Here is a 19,752-nt window from a genome sequence, read left to right as displayed (position 1 = left end):
AAAAAGAAGGAAAAAATACAAAATGCGTTGTTTCGTCGTTGTGCTCAAAGGAGTAAGCGTGCCGGCCCGTGATTATTAGAATTATTAATATTAAATTGTAAATCTATATAACTTTAATCAATAAAGTATATTGTATTATATATAAAGAATATAATAAAATTTGGCGACGAAGATAAAACATTAAAGGATGGCGAAGAACTTTGGCGAACTAGGTCAATATAACGTGGCGTCGGGGAAATGGCAAACATACATAGAACAGATGGAATTTTTCTTTTTTGCAAATGACATCACAGACGCAAAAGAGGACGAATCAATTACCGAATATTTGGCAGCGCTAAGGAAATTGAGCCAAGACTGCAATTTCAATGATTTGGAGGAAATGTTACGAGACAGACTAGTCTGTGGCATGCGCGATGAAAATTTACAAAAGCGGCTTCTGGCGAATGACCAGTTAACATTAAAAATAGCGCAGGAGGAAGCTGTAGCATCAGAAACAGCACAAAAGAATGCGACGGTACTTAAAACGTCAGCCAGTCTGCCAGGGTTGAATAAAATTTCAAGCAACTAGGTAAAACCAAATCGTGCTCCAGTGGACCATATTCAGAATTGTTATCGTTGTCGAGGAAATCATCATTCAGATCAGTGCAAATTTAAAGACGTGGAATGTTATTATTGCAAAAAGCGTGGACATATTGAGAGAGCTTGCATAAAAAAAGCAAAAACCAAAAAGCCAGCAACAAATAATGTGAGAAGACCAAACAGAGTAAATCTTTTAGATACAAACCAGGAAACTCAAACGACGGAGTATTTATGGTCAATGTTCGCTAAAGGTAGTCCATCGGTCAAGAGAGTGATTACGATAAGTAAGTCACCGGTACAAATGGAAATAGATTCGGGGGCAAGTTACTCAATAATAAGTGAAAAGTTATTTAGAGAAAAAATGCCGTATATTCCGCTAAAACTAAGTCAAATACAAATAAGAACTTGGGGAACAGAGAAAAATCTTAAACTGAGTGGAGAAGCAGAAGTACCAGTCTCGGTTGGGAACGTCACAAAGAAACTAAAGTTGTTAGTAGCAGCGGGTGAAGGTCCGGCTCTAATCGGTCGAAATTGGTTTAACGATTTGGGAATTACTATAACTAGCAATTTATGCAATATAGAATCAACTATTCCAGTAGAAGTGATGAACTTCAATTCAGTTTTTGATGGAAATCTTGGAGATTACAAAGGAAATCCTGTGAAGTTACAAATGTCAGTTGTAAACCGAAATTTCTTCGATATCGACAAGTGCCTTTTGCACTAAAACTCAAGGTGGAAGCAGCATTAAAGAAGTTGGAAGATGAAGGCGTACTGCGTTCAATATCCTTTAGTGAGTGGGTAACACCGGTTGTACCTATTATTAAACCAGATGGTAGCATACGCATTTGTGGAGATTATAAGTGCACAGTGAATCAAATGCATTGCAAGGAAACATATCCATTACCTACTAATGTAGAAGTACTAGCAATATTGGCAAATTGTAAGTGGATTAGATCGAGCGTATACACAGGTGAAGGTTGACCAAGAATCAGCAAGGATACTTACACTAAACACACATCGCGGACTTTTTGAAGTTACAAGATAACCGTTTGGAATTTCAACGGCACCTGGTATTTTTCAACGTGTAATGGAAGAAGTTCTTAAGAACATAGATGGTGTGATTATTTATTTAGACGACATTCTAATTGGCGGAACAACTTTGGAAGAGTTGTGGGATAGAACACGAACTGCTCTGAAATGCGTACAGGATGCAGGATTGAAGCTTAAAAAATCAAAATGTGTTTTCGCAGTACAAGAGATAACATTTTTGGGGTTTAAGATAAGCCGAGAAGGAGTGCGTCCAACTGACGAAAAGGTGAAGGCAATAGCTCAAGTACTAGAACCAATAAATAAACAACAGCTACAAGCTTTTCTTGGGTTAATTACATTTTATGATAGATTTTTACAAAATAAGGGCGATCTATTGGAACCGCTGTATCGACTATTAAGAAAAGAGATACCTTTTAAATGGTGTAAAGAACAGAAATAAAGTTTTGAACGAGCAAAGAAACTATTACAATCAAAAAATCTGTTGGTGGATTATTCGGCTGACTTACCACTGATATTATGCGGAGACGCATCATCGTATGGAGTTGGAGTTGTTTTGGCACATAAGATGCCGGATGATAGAGAAGCACCGATTGCTTTTGGCTCCAGAACATTACAAGGAGTGGAACGAAATTATTCACAGTTGGATAAAGAAGCGCTAGCGATTATGTTTGGTGTGCAAAAGTTTCATTAATTTTTAAGTGGTAGACAATTTACAATAATGACTGATCATAAACCACTAGTGGGGTTATTCAACCCAGAAAAACCAATATCACAGCATATATCACCCAGAATGTTAAGGTGGCCGTTAAAGTTAGGCGCTTACCAGTACGAGATTAAATTCCGAGAAGGGAAACATCACCAGAATGCAGATGCATTGTGCCGTATACCTTTAAATAATGTAAAGCTACAAATATCGGAAATACCTGAAATATACTGCAATGAGGCTGAGGAACAGTTTTTAATCACTGCGAAAGACATTGCACAAGCAACCAGAAGAGATCCAGTACTATCAAAAGTAATGTGGCATGTCTAAAGGAAAGATACAGTTTTGCCATATAAGTCAATCCAGTTTAAACCGTTTGTGAATAAAATTCAGGAACTATCAGTGAATGCACAATATTTGTTATGGGCAGCCAGGGTAATAATATCAGCAATACTACGTCCCAGAATACTTGACATGTTGCACGAAGTTCATCAGGGCATGTCGACAATGACAGCTGTTGCGCGAAGCTATTTTTGGTCACCTGGTTTAGATGAAGATATAGAAATGTTAGTCAGACGTTGTGAAAAGTGTGTATGTAACAAAAAGAATCCCCCAGACCTTTATGGGTACAAATTTTTTGATCGTCGTAGATGCTCATAGTAAGTGGGTAGAGGCAAAAATAAAAAGTACAATAAATGCGATTAGAACAATCGACTTAATGAAAGAACACACGGAATACTAGATACCATTGTGACCGATAATAGGCGAACGTTTGTGTCAGAAGTATTTGAGAAATATTTGAAACTTAGCGGTATAAGGCACATAAGTACGCCACCGTATCATCCATCATCAAACGGGCAAGTAGAAAGGTTTGTACAAACCATCAAGAATTACCTTAAGAAAATGCAGTCTTCAGACATCAATAAGAATTTGGCAAATATACTTTTGCATCTGCGTACAACTCCTAATACAAATTTAAATTCGAGTCCAGTGGAAATCTTGATCGGAAGGAAGTTGAAAACTTTGTTAGATCATTTGCAGATCAGTGATGACAACACTCAGAAGCAGCTAAATTCTGATGAGTATTCCAAGCAAATAAAACCAGTTCGCAGTTTCCAGTCCGGTGAAAGTGTTTGGTACCGAAATTTCGGAAGAGGTGAAAAGTGGATGCCAGGGACTATACAATCAACAGGAGATCGACCCTACAAAATTCAATCAAATAGTAACATATTGTCGAGACATATTGACTAGTTGCATAAGCGAGTTTCGGAGACACCGACAAGTTTGGAATCCAATATAACTTCAGTGGCAGTAACTTTAGTGGCACAACCGGACGAGTAAGACAACCAAGTAAGTGCAGGTCATTCATCAAATGAATATATCCTACCATATATCCTAGAAGATAAAAGAGGTGAAACATTAAAATCGCGACTGTACCGGCAGAGGCAACCGCCAAAAAGGTTACGGGACTATTTGATTGGGGAGGAAATGTAGTATATTCGATCATGGCAACGCTGTATAAATAAATAGATAAAAAAGGTAAAATACGAAGTGCGTTGTTGTTCGTCTTTGTGATCAAGGAAGTAAGCGTGCCATGCCTTATAAACTATTATTATTATTATTAAATTGTAAAATCTATACAACTTTAAATCAATAAAGTATATAACAACTATTTTCTCTCTACCTCTGCTTTTTTTTCTACTTTAAAGTATAGATATACTGGCCAAACACATCGGCCAGTAAAAAAAAGTGTTACCACCTTAATAAGCGAACTATTGTGAACCTTCATTCGAAATTCCAACGAATATTGCAATCATATGTCAAAAAATTTCAGTGTTTTATTTTGAAATTTTCATCTTTTTCCCATTCCTCTTAGATTAGTATTAATTTTAATTTTTATTTTTGTAAAAAATGTAATTTGCTTGCATTAGCTATTTTTACTATTTGTGAAAACATAACACTTGACAGATTGCAACAGTGATGCCAATGTCTCGCGTAGCCAATATAGGCCAGCATGATTTTTTTGCCATAATTGCGAGTCACCGAAAAGGCCTACTATTTCTTCTAATGACTACATGCTAATATGCAACCACTAATGTAATAATCATTTCGGTTATATGCAACACCGATTAAATATTTGACAATTCTGATATGGTAAACAAATAAGAGAGATTTTTTTGCAATATTACACAATTATTCAAAATTTTCCTCTTAGATTTTTTTTTATCTTCTTTGATACGCATCCACTACACACATACATTAAGACCGAAAAGTTTTCGGAAATTCTCATTTAAAATTCGCGCGCTGTATATTTTTCGATATTTTAAGTTTATGTAGTTTGGCAGAAATTAAGGACAATTACTATGCCAAAAATGAGCGCGATCTGTCAGACAGTTCGTTTACGGCAGCTGTTGAAACCAGTTCACCTCAGTAGTGCGTTGCGAAAAAAACAATGGAAAAAAATATTGAACAAAGAGTTTGCATCAAATTTTGTGTTTCGAACGAAATTTCGTGTGCAGAATCGTTGCGAATGCTACAAAAGGCTTATGGGGAATCAGTTTTATCGAAAACTCAAGTTTATGAGTGGTACAAAGCCTTTCAGGACGGTCGTACGACCGTCGAAGACATTTCGCAACGCACTACTGAGGTGAATTGGTTTCAACAGCTGCCGTAAACGAACTGTCTGACAGATCGCGCTCATTTTTGGCATAGTAATTAAGGACAGTGCTGCCAAACTACATAAACTTAAAATATCGAAAAATATACAGCGCGCGAATTTTAAATGAGAATTTCCGAAAACTTTTCAGTCTTAATGTATACCCGAACATTTTGCTCTATTCAGCACTAAATTTATAAAATAAACCTACACGGAGAAATACAATTTATCGTTTACCACTTATTTAAGTGCCTTATAAAAATTAAATTAAGCCATAAAATTTTTTTTCAGAGTAGCTAAAAATACTAAAAAAACTTACGAAATAAAACATGTGAAACAACAACAAATATTCAGAGTTAAGTTTTACTCGTAATTATTTTAAGACTTAATTTTCTAAGCAGCCAAATTCAAAAATCAGTCTATTGTGAATCTTCACTAGAAATATGTTGCAAAATTTCAGTTATCCAATTTTACAATTTATATATTTCATATTATGCATAACACAGCCAAAAACGTATGACAAAATCAACATTTAACATATTTTAAAAGTGATGCCAACTTTTTCAAATAGACTTAATGTTGTTTTTTTACAACTTGAATAAAGTATTAGTGTTGCTGTTAAGCTAGACTTACTTTGTATAGGGACAAAGAAGCTTTATTAAATTTTTTAGAAGGGTTTTCGAATAACAAAGAAAGAAATAAAGGACAAACACAAAAATTTATTTTTTAATTTTATTGAAATTTGGCTGACCATACAACGCTGTTTCGAGTATTGCCAAGTACTCTTCATCAGTGGTCTTTGGGAATAATCGAATTTTATTTAATTAGTTTATAGTCCGTATATAATTTGTTTGGACTGCAAGTGCCAGGCTTAGAACTCGTGCCTGTCAAATTAGAATATTAGGCTTGTGAAAAGTAAAGAACAATATGTTAAAATATAATATTGTTCAACTTTTCCTAACCGCGAAAGCGGATTTGTAGAATAACATAGCATAGCTTCTTTGTAAAAAGCACCAGAATGGTCGCTTTACATATAGTAAGTAAAACAATATGCATTACAAAATGTCTCTACAAAAAGAGTAGCTTTGAAAAGAAATAAAGAAATAGGCAAAACCCAAAAGTTAAACTTTCAATTCGTTGAACTTGTGTTTCCAAAAATAAAGCTGTAGTTTATAAGCTCGTTCTAATTTAAAAAGCACGGCAAGTGCGTTGGTTGTTGTCACTAATTAAATAAAAATAAGTGACAATAAAACCTGGAACTTGAGCATTGAAAGTTTGTGCAGCCTTGGCTTCTTGTGGATAAACACGATTAGTCATCGCTTCTAATTTGACAGGCACGAGTTCTAAGCCTGGCACTTGCAGTCCAAACAAATTGTATACGGACTATAAACTAATTAAATAATATTCGATTATTCCCAAAGACCACTGATGAAGAGTACTTGGCAATACTCGAAACAGCGTTGTGTGGTCAGCCAAACTTCAATAAAATTAAAAATAAATTTTTGTGTTTGTCCTTTATTTCTTTCTTTGTTATTCGAAAACTCTCTAAATTTTAATAAAGCTTCTTTGTCACCATACAAAGAAAGCGTAGCTTTATAGCAACACTAATACTTTATTCAAATATTAGGCTTGTGAAAAGTAAAGAACAATATGTTAAAATATAATATTGTTCAACTTTTCCTAACCGCGAAAGCGGATTTGTAGAATAACATAGCATAGCTTCTTTGTAAAAAGCACCAAAATGGTCGCTTTACATATAGTAAGTAAAACAATATGCATTACAAAATGTCTCTACAAAAAGAGTAGCTTTGAAAAGAAATAAAGAAATAGGCAAAACCCAAAAGTTAAACTTTCAATTCGCTGAACTTGTGTTTCTAAAAATAAAGCTGAAGTTTATAAGCTCGTTCTTATTTAAAAAGCACGGCAAGTGCGTTGGTTGTTGTCACTAATTAAATAAAAATAAGTGACAATAAAACCTGGAACTTGAGCATTGAAAGTTTGTGCAGCCTTGGCTTCTTGTGGATAAACACGATTAGTCATCGCTTCTAATTTGACAGGCACGAGTTCTAAGCCTGGCACTTGCAGTCCAAACAAATTATATACGGACTATAAACTAATTAAATAAAATTCGATTATTCCCAAAGACCACTGATGAAGAGTACTTGGCAATACTCGAAACAGCGTTTTTTTACAACTCTAAAAGAAAAAATTAGCTTTAGTAGTAACTTCGGTCTCTGTTATTAATTACATATCAAAACGGTAATTTATGATATTATTTCAAAATTAGTTTGGAAATAATGTTTTACACGATCGAAAAATTTTGAAGAAAAATAAAACTCATGAATAAGAAAAATTCAAAATTGTTTTTTTTTTTTATTTCAAAAAAAAAATCTCTACAAAAGTTTCGTTACCGAACATATTAAATTCAAATACTGTAAAATTCATATCAAAAAAGTTATAAAAATTAAGAAGTTATTGAATAATATACATATATTAATTTTATGTGTTTATGTTATTTGTGTTTTATGCTCTGACACTAAAACTATATTGTTTAAATTAGCTATTGATGAATATAATTACAAATTTTTTACTATTTCCGCATATTGGCCTCTGCATCTAGCTATATTTGTAAAGCTGCCGAACTCGCATATTTGGGTCCATTGACATGTTTCGCAGCCAAGAAAATTGTTTATAACCAATTGTAAGGACGGAAATTTACATTAAATTTCCGCCTACATAAATATATATTGGACACATCACTTTGGTACAAACATTACAATGAACTAAAAAACAACAAAAAAATAACATCACAACACAGTTTTATTCATTTTATACACAACACAACACCTAATATAACACTTACTGGTAACAAATATTGAAGATATCTGCAATAAAGTTCATTTAAAAAATATTTACCGTATTTATTATAAACTACTCATCAAAATCCACCCCGCATTAAACTAATTGCAGCATGCACCCACAACATAACCAAGTGATCTGCAATTACATTGAAATAAAATTTAAAAATATAATTAATTAAATGAATCATACACTTACCTGACTTATTTATAAATTACATTTCTATTTTTTTTTTTTTTTTGAATTAATTTTTATTAATTAATATTAAATTAATTAATTATTATTAAATTAATATTTGTTAAACTAAATTAAAAAAATCAAAAGAAGCACGAAATAAATTTTTAATCACATTTTGCAATAATCAAAACAAAACAGCAGAATAGAAAACAAGAACTGCCAAAAATATTCGCCGCAAGAGAACCTCAAAGAGACGTAAAGTGCACAAGCAGAACGGCAAACTAAAAACACAACTTGCGTGAGATCAGCTGTAAATAAAGTGAAACGCTACTCAAAAAGCTCGGCTGTTAAGGCATATAAGACACGCACTTTTCATATGAAGGGGACTTGCAATATTACTTCAAAGGAACATACACCTTGGAAGACCAAGTCAGCTAAGCTCTAGAGGCACAAATGTATAATAGAATTATTAAGACATGACAGGTGGTTTCACGTCGACTGTGTCCAAGATAATTTCTAATATTAATATATTTATAACGATATTTTATATGAAAGAAATATCTACACCAAGGTATAATAATTATTAAGACACGAAGGGGGTTTCACGTCGACTGTGTCCAAAAGAATTTCTAAAATTAATATATTCATTAGGATATTTTCTCTATCAGAAATATCCCAAAGAAGGAATAATTACTTTGCAATATTAAGACACGACAGGTGGTATCACGTCGACTGTGTCGAAAGCCAGTCTATCACACAGGAGAGACTGACTACAACGAAAATCTCCAAACGAAGGCATAATTGTATTGAAACGCTTGAACACGCCACCTGTCTCACGCCGACAGTATATAAAGTAATTCTTACAAGATTCAGAATAAGCCCACTAATAAATACAATTCTGTTAGACAAAGTCAGAAGAATACAACACCAGGGGGCCTGAAGGAGGAAGATCTATCAAGGACATTCAAGCACTGAAAGCTCTCAAAAGACATCTCTATTTATTTTTTTTTTCCTCTTAAAAAAAACCACACATACAAATTTTGTTTATATATTTTTTTTTTAAGCTAAAAAAAAAAAATAAATTTGTTTCCTTATATTATACATAAGTTTAAAATTTATAAATTTTAAAATAAAGCATTTCGTAAACAAAGAAATTGAAATAAAAATACAGCACTTTGAATATTTTGGTCTCAATCTATAAATTTATTGTGACGACTTTGGCGAGACTGAGCATACCTCAGCAAATAAGCAACGACCGCAAATAAGGGTCGTTACACAATATCGCGTTTCCCTTCGATTTTTCCGTTGATTATAATTTGGAGTGGTTCATATTTTTAAGTTCGAATAATCATTTTTTAATTGACAAAAAATTCTAAAATTGACTAAATTTTGAATACTAAGGACATGTGTGAGTTAGGTTAAGTTGCGTTCTAAATGAGGGAAATTCTAAGTTGTGCCGATAATGTAATGATGTGTCGATATATGTTGATAAATGGCTAAATGTATGCAGTGCAAAAAATCCTAAAAAATCTTCCATTTGGTTTAGCATCAACTTAGCCTAACTCGCACACGTCCTAAGCATGAAAACGCATTCAATTAGTATTGGATTAAGTATTAAATATTTGTTTAAAAATTTGTTTAATACTCTAATAAATTTGTACAATTTCTAGCGAAATATTCTATATAAATTGTTATCTATTGTATTTTTAAAATTGTAGGTAATTTTTTTAATATGTCTTGAATAAATGCATTGTAATGAAATATACTCGTATGTTAACTTAAAGCTTTATAACTTCAACTTAAAGCGAAATAGTAAATTATGTGGGCATAGCAGCAAATGTTGTTATTTACCAGTAAATTAGATAAAAATTAGATAAATTTGGTGTTACCATTGTAAAAATTTTATAAGATGTTTAATAATAAAACTAGTGGAGTAACATTACCATGACTTTCTCAGCATTACGTTCCTAGATAAGGTTCTATACATAAGAAAGAACAAATCATGCAACAAATAATGCCTCTACGATCAAAATAGTATCGAAATTTAACAATTAAAAATAAAAATATAATTAATTAATTAATTCAATTATATTACAGCTGGTTTATGATTTCGTTCTAATATAAACACAGCAAATAAAATTGTTAATAAAAAAACTTAACAAAACTTAAGAAAAATATGCGAACAAAAAAGTCAAGTACGGCTTTGGATCAATTGGTTAAAGTGCGCTGATTCTGTGCTTCACATTTGGCAGGATCCGAGTTCAATTCCTGGTACTTGAAGTCTCAACAAATTATTTACGAATAATTAAATACAAGAATTATTTCTAAGACCACTAATGATGGGTATTTGGCAATACTCGAAACAGCTGTAAATTTTTGGTCAGCCAAAAATTCAATTAATTAAAATAATATAAAAAATAAATGTTTGTTGTTGTAGTTCACTACTGTTCGAAAAACCTCTTTATAAATAAATATATAAATTTGAAAACTTTTAATCAAGAATAATAAATAAGTGTAATAAATAAATAAATCAATATTAACATAAGTGCAGTGCAAAAAATCTCTAGGAAATTTCAATATACTTTGCCTCAGATAGGATGGCAAAAAATCCTTCTACTGAACCCTCCACGAGGGTGCCGTCTGGAAATGGGTCACACAGTTTTTTCGGTATGTACGTTGTCAGGACGGTGCCCAGCTAAGATCAAGAGGAATTGAGTGAATGTACTTAGCTCTTTAATAGCTGCACACCACTCAATGCTTTCTGATCATGGTTTGAAGGTCCCCTTAACTCGGAAGTGTTACGTGATCCGTGATCACCGAGTGTAGGTTTGCAGTCAAGGGGTCTGTCCGACTGTATTTTTGCGGAGCCTCTCCAATATATGACTTGGGGAGTAACTGTGGTCTAGCCATGGTATGGAACGCTGCTGTGGTGGTCGCTTCTTTCGTCCAACTATCCTCGGGTCCGCTGCGCCTGTCTTACCGGGTAAGGTGGACGATTATGCATATGATATGAATTCTTCCGATAATGTCTCGGAACTCGTGGCTGGAGAGTATAAACGAATTGCTGAAATCGGACCACGAGATCGTTGCCGATTCCAATACCGGTTGTACCAGTCACAGTACACCGGTGTCTAGCCCAATTCAATTAACATCCAAAAAAATCGACAGCATTCCGTCTACCAGTCAAAGTAGACCGTCTGCCAACCGCACGCCAACGCTTAAAACTGCCAGTCTTAGCAGTAAGGGCAATGCTAAATCAAGAAAAAAAACGGCAAACATGGCACGCAAAAATCGATATCAGCGGGCGCTTTTTATGCTCAGAAAAATTGAGAGCAATAAAAAAGAAAGCAAGGTCCATGAACGAGACGAAGTCGACGCTGTTACGTACCGCGCCATTGTGGAGGAGTATCTTCATGATGAAGATCTGCGCCAGTCTGTTATAACCGGCAAGAACGTCGGAGATGGCGGCAAGCGTAACAGATCTCAGGAAGATCCCGGCAAGGAGGCAAAGCGACACAAAGATGGAACGGGGGATGGGAAGCTAATGTCAAGACTGGCACAAGCTACTCGTCCCTTCAATGAAGTGGCGAGAGACCATCTCAGTGTGGCCTTGATCAACAAACACAACGCTAACGGCAAGCTGCTGATGGAGAGGTGGGCGCTGATTGAGACCAAACTATCCGAATTGGTTATGGCTGAGTTCATGACTAATCCGGGGTCCGTTCCTTCTTTTGACAGTGCAGATATCGTCCGTGGTCACCGAGTGATCAGATGCGATGACGAGTATTCGCAAGGCGATCACTAAGATTAGTGAGAACTGGGACGGTTTAAAGCTCAAACTTGTCCCTGCGGTGGAAATTCCATCGAGGCCTCGAGCGCGCGTATTGTGACCCAAAAACCTTGGTCCTCCTGACCTTATTCTGCAGCAGTAAAGGCTACAAAATCCAGAAATCCAGATGGAAGACTGGTCGATTCTCAAGACCGAAGAACCGCAAAAACACCGCCAATCATACCTACTTTTAATCAACGAAGAATGCTTGCCAGTCATTGAGGCTAATGACTGCAAGCTGCGTTACGGCATCCGGAAGGCAAAAATTAAAATCTTCAAAAACGCGCCACCGGATAATATTTTGGATGAGGTTGAGGGCACTAGTAAGCTGCTAAATGACCTCATCATCGATAACAAACCTTGTTGATGTATCAATGGCCAAGGTTGTGCAGATAAACATGAAACACTTTAAGTGTGCCACGGACAATCTGGCTGTCTTACTCAGGGAGGAGGACATCGACCTTGCCATCATCCAAGAGCCCTGGGTTCATAGCTCATGTGTCAAAGGGCTCAACATCAATGGGTATAATCTTTTTTATGAAAAAGGACAGGGTAAGCCTAGATCGTGCATTTTAGCAAAAAACGCACCTTAATGCTTTTCTCTGTTATCATTTAAGCTCTTTAGATATCACCACCATCCGGATAGAGCGGAAGCTAAAACCTGCGGTTTTAGTAACATCCGCCTATATGCCACACGATGATGAGGCACCTCCAGAGGGGGTACTACTAGTCCAAAATTTCGCGCAGACCTAGAAGCAAGCCTTGCTGATGGGTTGTGACGCCAATGCCCGGCACTCCTTGTGGGGAAGCTCGGAAATTAACGATAGAGGTGAGTCTCTTTTTGATTTTATATGAAGATGTAATCTAGAAGTATGTAATAAGGGTAATACTCCCACCTTCATTTTTCCGAGTACGGATGATCATGTAGGCTGGGAAGAGATTTTAGATATTACCCTTTGTTCGACTTCCCGCTCTTTAACGATCAATGATTGGAGAGTTTCAGCCAGGAACTCCTTCTCTGATCATAGATATATCATGTTTGTGATGGATATTCCCATGGTAGCTAAGCAATCTCACCGTAATCCCAGGAAGACAAACTGGGATACTTTCAGGTTATTGCTCAGTAGCAAAATCAACATAGCCCCCGCTCCAATTTACTCGATTAGGGAATTGGAGTGTAGGGTCAACTCTTTGACAAATAATATTATTTCTTCCTTTGTAGCATCATGTCCTCGCTCGTATGCGAAGAAGTGTAGGCCACCATGGTGGAACGAGAAGCTCTCTTTGCTCCGCAGGAATGCAAGAAGAGCTTTCAACGAAAGCTATCGGACCAAGGTTTGGACTCCATATAAGGATGATCTTAGGGTCCGGAAATCCAAGAAATTGTCATGGGAATCTCATTGCCAGCAAATTGAAAGCATTAAAGAATCGACTGGACTAGCCAAACTGCTAGCAAATGGCCACTCTTGTCCCTCTCTTCTTAACAAAGTGGATGGAAATCCAGTTAAATCCCTAATGGAATCCCCCTCACTACTAGTAGATACCCATTTTCCTGGTTCCTCGGGTGATCCCCCAAAGGTATTGCCGTATCGTTCAGCCAATTCTGGCGAGACTATACAATCAGTGGTATCATCTAGAAGAATCAAATGGGCCATCTATTTCTTCTCTCCATATAAAAGTCCGGATCCTGACGGGGTCTTACCAATTATGTTACAATCTCTGGGAGATGTAGCTGTAAATTGGCTGTCCACGATTTTCTGTAGCTGCTTTTCACTTAATCATGTCCCCAGCGGCTGGAGACAAGTTAGAGTAGTTTTTATTCCAAAAGCAGGTAGAACAGGCCACAGTACGGCTAAAGATTATAGACCCATCAGCCTTACTTCATTCTTACTTAAAACTATGGAAAGACTGATCGATGCTTACATCAGATCTTTACACAGTTTCGCTAAAATATCAAGGGCTCAACATGCATATTTCAAAGGGAAGTCCACAGAAACGGCACTACATGAGGTTGTTACTGTGGTGGAGAAATTTCTTGGATGTAAACAATTTACCTTAGCCGCCTTCTTGGATATAGAAGGAGCTTTTAATAACGTCAGTGTGGTAGCCATTTAAGATGCTCTCAGCGAAATGAACATCCCGGCCTGTATCTCCCGATGGATCGCTTCTATGCTTGGGTTTAGAATCATCAATGCAGAGATGGGCAATCTTAGTATTAAGAAATGCGTCAGTAGGGGTACACCACAAGGGGGAGTGTTATCTCCCTTATTATGGATTTTAACAATGAACTCACTGCTTTTAAGGCTTAACCAGGGTGGAGTCAAAGCAGTAGCGTATGGGCCTTAAAGTTGACGTAGGTGTTAATCCTTCTAAGACAGAAATGTTACTGTTTACCAAAAAATATAAAATTCCAAACTTTCCGCTGCCAAGATTAAATGGCCAAAGATTAACGCTTTCGCACAAAGTTAAGTATCTAGGAGTAATTCTTGACACAAAACTTAATTGGAAAGCCAACATCGACGAAAGAATTCGTAAAGCTTGTGTGGCATTCTATGCGTGCAAAAGGATGTACGGTAAGAGCTGGGGATTGCAGCCCAAAATGATTTTCTGGCTTTACACAGCCGTCGTTCGGCCAATATTAACATATGGATGTCTGGTGTGGTGGTCGTCGTTGAACAAACAGTACATTGTTCAAAGACTAACCAGAATGCAAAGATCTGCCTGTGTGGGAGCTACAGGGGCTCTAGGATCTCGCCCCACCAGTGCGCTCAATGTCATCCTTAACTTGCTACCTATTGAGGCTTAAAGATCTAAACTGTTGGCGCTCGAGTGCTTTAGGACATGGTAATATCGCATCACTCTATCCGATAGATGATGCCAGGGATTCAGACTACCTATGTCCTCGGTTACTATTCGACAATAACTTCGCCACCAAAATTCCTTCAAGAGGGGATTGCTTACAACTCCAGGAAAGATAGCAATCTACACCGACGGGTCTAAAATGGATGTGGGCGTTGGAGCCGGAATCTTTTCTACGGACCTAATGATTAGTAAATCATACCACCTTTCAGATTCTACCTCAATACTTCAGGCTGAAGTTTTTGCCATCCTTAGGGCAAGTGTTCTTGCTTTAAATATGCGCCTTCACGGAAAAGAGGTCTGCATTCTAACTGACAGTCAGGCAGCTATTAAAGCTTTATCAGCAGTCTGTCTGTCATCGATATTAGTAGAAGAATGTAAGGAAATTATCAGTGAACTAAGTGAGAGGTCCAAGGTTACTCTAGTATGGGTTCCCGGGCATTCTAATATTGTGAGAAATGAGTGCGCTGACGAGCTTGCTAAGCTAGGCACCTCTTCCACGGATACCCCTATTTCGATCCCTGCCCCTGTCAGCTACGGGCGTAAGATGATTTGTGACCATTTTTTGCGACAGGCAAATAGTGAGTGGACCCTTACTGTCTCAGCAGTCAGGTGAAGGGCTACTTGGCCCATCTATTCCAAATATAGAACCTCTGACTTAATCTGTAGAAACAAATCTGAGGTTTCTAAGCTAATATCTGTCTTTACGGGTCACTGGTCCATAGGACGGCATGGACAGAACACCTGATGTGTTTTTGTCCAGGTCTGGCTAGAACTAGGTTTAAGTTTCTAGGGGCCCCTTTCTTCAACTCACTTAACGATATCTCCAGTATCAGCATTAGTCAGATTCTTGCCTTTGTTAATGCCTCTGGTTGGTTCTAGTTTGACCCTCTATCTACTCTATCTACTATCCACTATTACGAGGTTTTTGTTGATTCAAAACGGCTTTCATCCTTAGCTATTTGAGGAGGCTTCGTCCTCTCTCCACCACAACTAACTAACTTACCTCATATATATATATCATCGTCGCAAGACTTGGCGCGCAAAAAAATCACTCCGCTACTTTCGGTGTTATCTAAGTAAAAAGTGACATTAAACTCATTACAAATAATCGAGACAGTGACTCTTAAACAAGATTTAAAAAAAAATATAATAGTGCTCGATACAAATAAAATATTATTATATTTATTTCTTTTTCGAGGGTTTTTTCGAAAAGCAAAGAAAGAAATAAAGGACAAACACAAAAATTTATTTTAATTTTTATTGAAATTTGGCTGACCATACAAGTATAATATTGCAAGTAATGCCAAGTACTCTTCATCAGTGGTCTTAGGAAATAATTGAATTATATTTAATTAGTTTAAATAAAATTTTAAATTTCAATAACTCATTACAAATAATCGAGACAGTGACTCTTAAACAAGATTTAAAAAAAAATATAATAGTGCTCGATACAAATAAAATATTATTATATTTATTTCTTTTTCGAGGGTTTTTTCGAAAAGCAAAGAAAGAAATAAAGGACAAACACAAAAATTTATTTTAATTTTTATTGAAATTTGGCTGACCATACAAGTATAATATTGCAAGTAATGCCAAGTACTCTTCATCAGTGGTCTTAGGAAATAATTGAATTATATTTAATTAGTTTAAATAAAATTTTAAATTTCAATAACTCATTACAAATAATCGAGACAGTGACTCTTAAACAAGATTTAAAAAAAAATATAATAGTGCTCGATACAAATAAAATATTATTATATTTATTTCTTTTTCGAGGGTTTTTTCGAAAAGCAAAGAAAGAAATAAAGGACAAACACAAAAATTTATTTTAATTTTTATTGAAATTTGGCTGACCATACAAGTATAATATTGCAAGTAATGCCAAGTACTCTTCATCAGTGGTCTTAGGAAATAATCGAATTATATTTAATTAGTTTAAATAAAATTTTAAATTTCAATAAAAATTTAAATAAATTTTTGTGTTTGGGCTTTATATCTTTTTTTACTATTCGAAAAAACCCTCTAAATTTTAAATAAAGCTTCTTTGTCACCATACAAAGAAAGCGTAGCTTTTCAGCAACACTAGTACTTTATTCATTTATTTCTTTTTATAAAAAAAAAGTAAATTTTGGCTTTATTTTCGAATTTGTTTACTTTTCTCTAAATCACATACACATGAAAATAGCTGATAGACACAGCAAATAAAGATCAAAATAAATTTACAAGAAAACTGTTGCAAACGGGTAGAATAACTAAACAAATTACAAGTCATAAATTTGAATAATTGTGTAATTGCAGTGGCGGAGCTAGACCAACTCTGCACGACGGCGATATCCGAATTGCGAGGCCCCCTTTATAACCCAGTTGTAAAAGTAAATAAGTTACATTCACTAATACGACAAACTCTGTTTGAAAGTTTCATTGCTAATCAAATTAAAATAAACTCAAATTAAACTAAATAAATTTTCCTACGTTTAGCCTCACTCATTTTTTTTTAAATTATATCATAATCTGCTGCTATTTTTGTTTCAGTTTATAGAATTTCTAATGGACATAGTCTCTCTTGGATCATCATACTTTTCTAGTACGTCTCAATCAATTTTAACTTTGAGAAGCTTCTTTCCACGAAGCTGTACTGACTGGAACTGTGAACATGAATCTGGTTACTATATAAACATTCAGGAAAACTTTGAATACGGTTAATACCATTATCAAACCAAATTGTTCAAAATATTTATTAACTGCTTAGAATCCACAGTCGGTAACTTTTTGCGAGGCCCCCGTGGGCGCGAGGCCGTCGGCAGTCGCCGACATGGCTGACGCCTAGCGACGCCACTGTGTAATTGTATAGTTAAATAACAAACTTATGTTAAATAAATGAAATAAATAAATACGCAAAAATACCCCTAAAATATTGATTGAAAAATTCTTAAGTAAAATTAAAACTTAGATTATTAATATTGAATAATTAAATATTAATTTAATATTAATATTAATATTTAATATTTAATTTATTAATACAATAATTTCTTTTTAATACAATATAAGCGAAAAAGACGCTAAACAATAATAATTATAGGTGCTGTTTGTACATACGTTTGTACATAAATTACTACATGAGTCTACACCGAACTCCTCCCCGTATACGTAGCAAATTGGCAAGTGATGATAAGACGATACCAACAACAATTAACAATATCCTATCGGCAAAACAAATTCCAATCACTGTTACTCCATCAACATCAACAACAACAAGAACAACGAATAGGTTATCACAAAAAGCTTACGACCCCACTGATCTAAGTACCGAAAAGATCAATATGACAGCAAGCAAAGAAAAGTCTGCTGGTGCGTTCATACAGACCAGCACAGACCGCTACATTACAGCTGTTAGTAAAAAGCGAAAGCTGAGACCCCAAAATCGCAACACCCAGTTGAACATCCCAAAAAAAAATTAATAATTTGACCATATTCTCGTATGAGATATTGGAAATAAAAACCCTTCACGTAGTCCTCCTCAAGAAAGTCAACATAGATGAAACAAAAATACAAGTGTATGCCGAAAATTATTTTCGTATCGTAACAGATCTACTCGAAAAAAATAAGAAAAACTTTTACACATACCAACTGGAAAGCAGCAAAGTGCTTGCTGTTGTTTTAAAAGGCGTCGAATCTAATGTAAGCACAGACGAAATCATAAAAACCATTTAGCCGGTTTTAAAGTCAAAAAAGATTGAAACTCTTTAAAATTGAATTAGAACCAGAAAGCAGCAAATGTGGAAAAAACAAAATTCACCCAATATATGAGCTTCGCTATTTATTGCACAGAAAAAAAACCATTGAAGAGCCAGACAAACGTACAAATATAGTTCAATGTAATAATTGCCTCGAATATGGACACACCAAAAGAGCTGCATGCCTCGTCTAATTATCCAGCTAAAAATGGAAATAATGTTGTTATTAAATGCAACAACTGCCAAGGATGCCCCGTCTTCAAAGACTTGAAAAATAAAATTACCAATAGACCTAACATCTCGCAAAGAAATTTTGTATATACCAATGAACAATTTCCCCAAACAAGTCAAGCCGCTTCTATTATAACAACAAACAGTAAAGAATTAAGTTACGCAAACGTTATGAAAAATTCTTCTAACATACCAAGCAATATTACTCAATCGGAAAACCCTACTCTACAGACGGTGATTGCTCAATACAAACTCTGTTTCACAAATGAATCAGCTTACATTGTGACCGAAAAGTTTTCGGGAAATTTTAAATAAAACGCAAAATTCTTAACCTTCATCAATATTTATTTTATCTCCTTCAAAATATGCTCCATTAGAAGCGATACACATAATGCCAACGTTTCTTCCCAATCATTCAAACATTTTTTATAGGCGCTTTCCGGTATGGCTTTGAGTTCCTCTGCGAATTCTGTTTTACGTCTTCTATGGATTCAAAACGCGTTCCTCTGAGTGGTAATTTGAGGTTGGGAAACAGGAAAAAGTCACACGGTGCAAGATCAGGTGAATACGGTGGCTGTTCGATGGTATTTATTGAATGTTTGGCCTTAAAATCGTTGATAATGTTGAACAAATTGAGGTGAATCGGAACAAGCCGGGCGTTGACACGTCGCATACACAAATTGTCCACCAAAATCAAACGAGCCATCTCACGACCGATGCCTAGCTCTCGTGCTATCTCTCTAACACTCACATGAGGATTTTTGAACACGATTTCCTTTGCCTTTTCAATGTTTTCGTCGGTGGTAGAGTTCGAAGGTCGTCCAGAACGCGGCATGTCTTCGACGGTCGTACGACAGTCCTGAAAGGCTTTGTACCACTCATAAACTTGAGTTTTCGATAAAACTGATTCCCCATAAGCCTTTTGTAGCATTCGCAACGATTCTGCACACGAAATTTCGTTCGAAAAACAAAATTTGATGCAAACTCTTTGTTCAATATTTTTTTCCATTGTTTTTTTCGCAACGCACTACTGAGGTGAACTGGTTTCAACAGCTGCCGTAAACGAACTGTC

At 35.5% G+C, this 19,752-nt stretch overlaps 1 protein-coding gene across 1 annotated transcript; it reads left to right on the top strand.

Moving 5' to 3' along the window:
• Positions 1 to 12,188: 12,188 nt before the first annotated feature.
• On the top strand, positions 12,189 to 13,968 carry LOC119675512. Its single transcript, XM_038086718.1, has 2 exons — positions 12,189 to 12,405; positions 13,076 to 13,968. Exons 1-2 carry the CDS (start codon positions 12,189 to 12,191, stop codon positions 13,966 to 13,968), a joined length of 1,110 nt encoding a protein of 369 aa, XP_037942646.1.
• The last annotated feature ends 5,784 nt before the right edge of the window (positions 13,969 to 19,752 follow it).

The sequence above is a fragment of the Teleopsis dalmanni genome, chromosome 2 (genome assembly GCF_002237135.1).
Source record: "Teleopsis dalmanni isolate 2A chromosome 2, ASM223713v2, whole genome shotgun sequence".
Classification (NCBI taxonomy): Eukaryota; Metazoa; Arthropoda; class Insecta; order Diptera; family Diopsidae; genus Teleopsis; species Teleopsis dalmanni.
This window is presented reverse-complemented; position numbering and strand designations above follow the sequence as displayed.

Coding starts and splice junctions, on each gene's coding strand:
- LOC119675512 (XM_038086718.1), top strand. CDS start 12,189: ATGACCTCATCATCGATAACAAACCTTGTTGATGTATCAATGGCCAAG. Junction 12,406..13,075: donor TTTTTATGAAAAAGGACAGG/GTAAGCCTAGAT, acceptor CTTCCTTTGTAG/CATCATGTCCTCGCTCGTAT.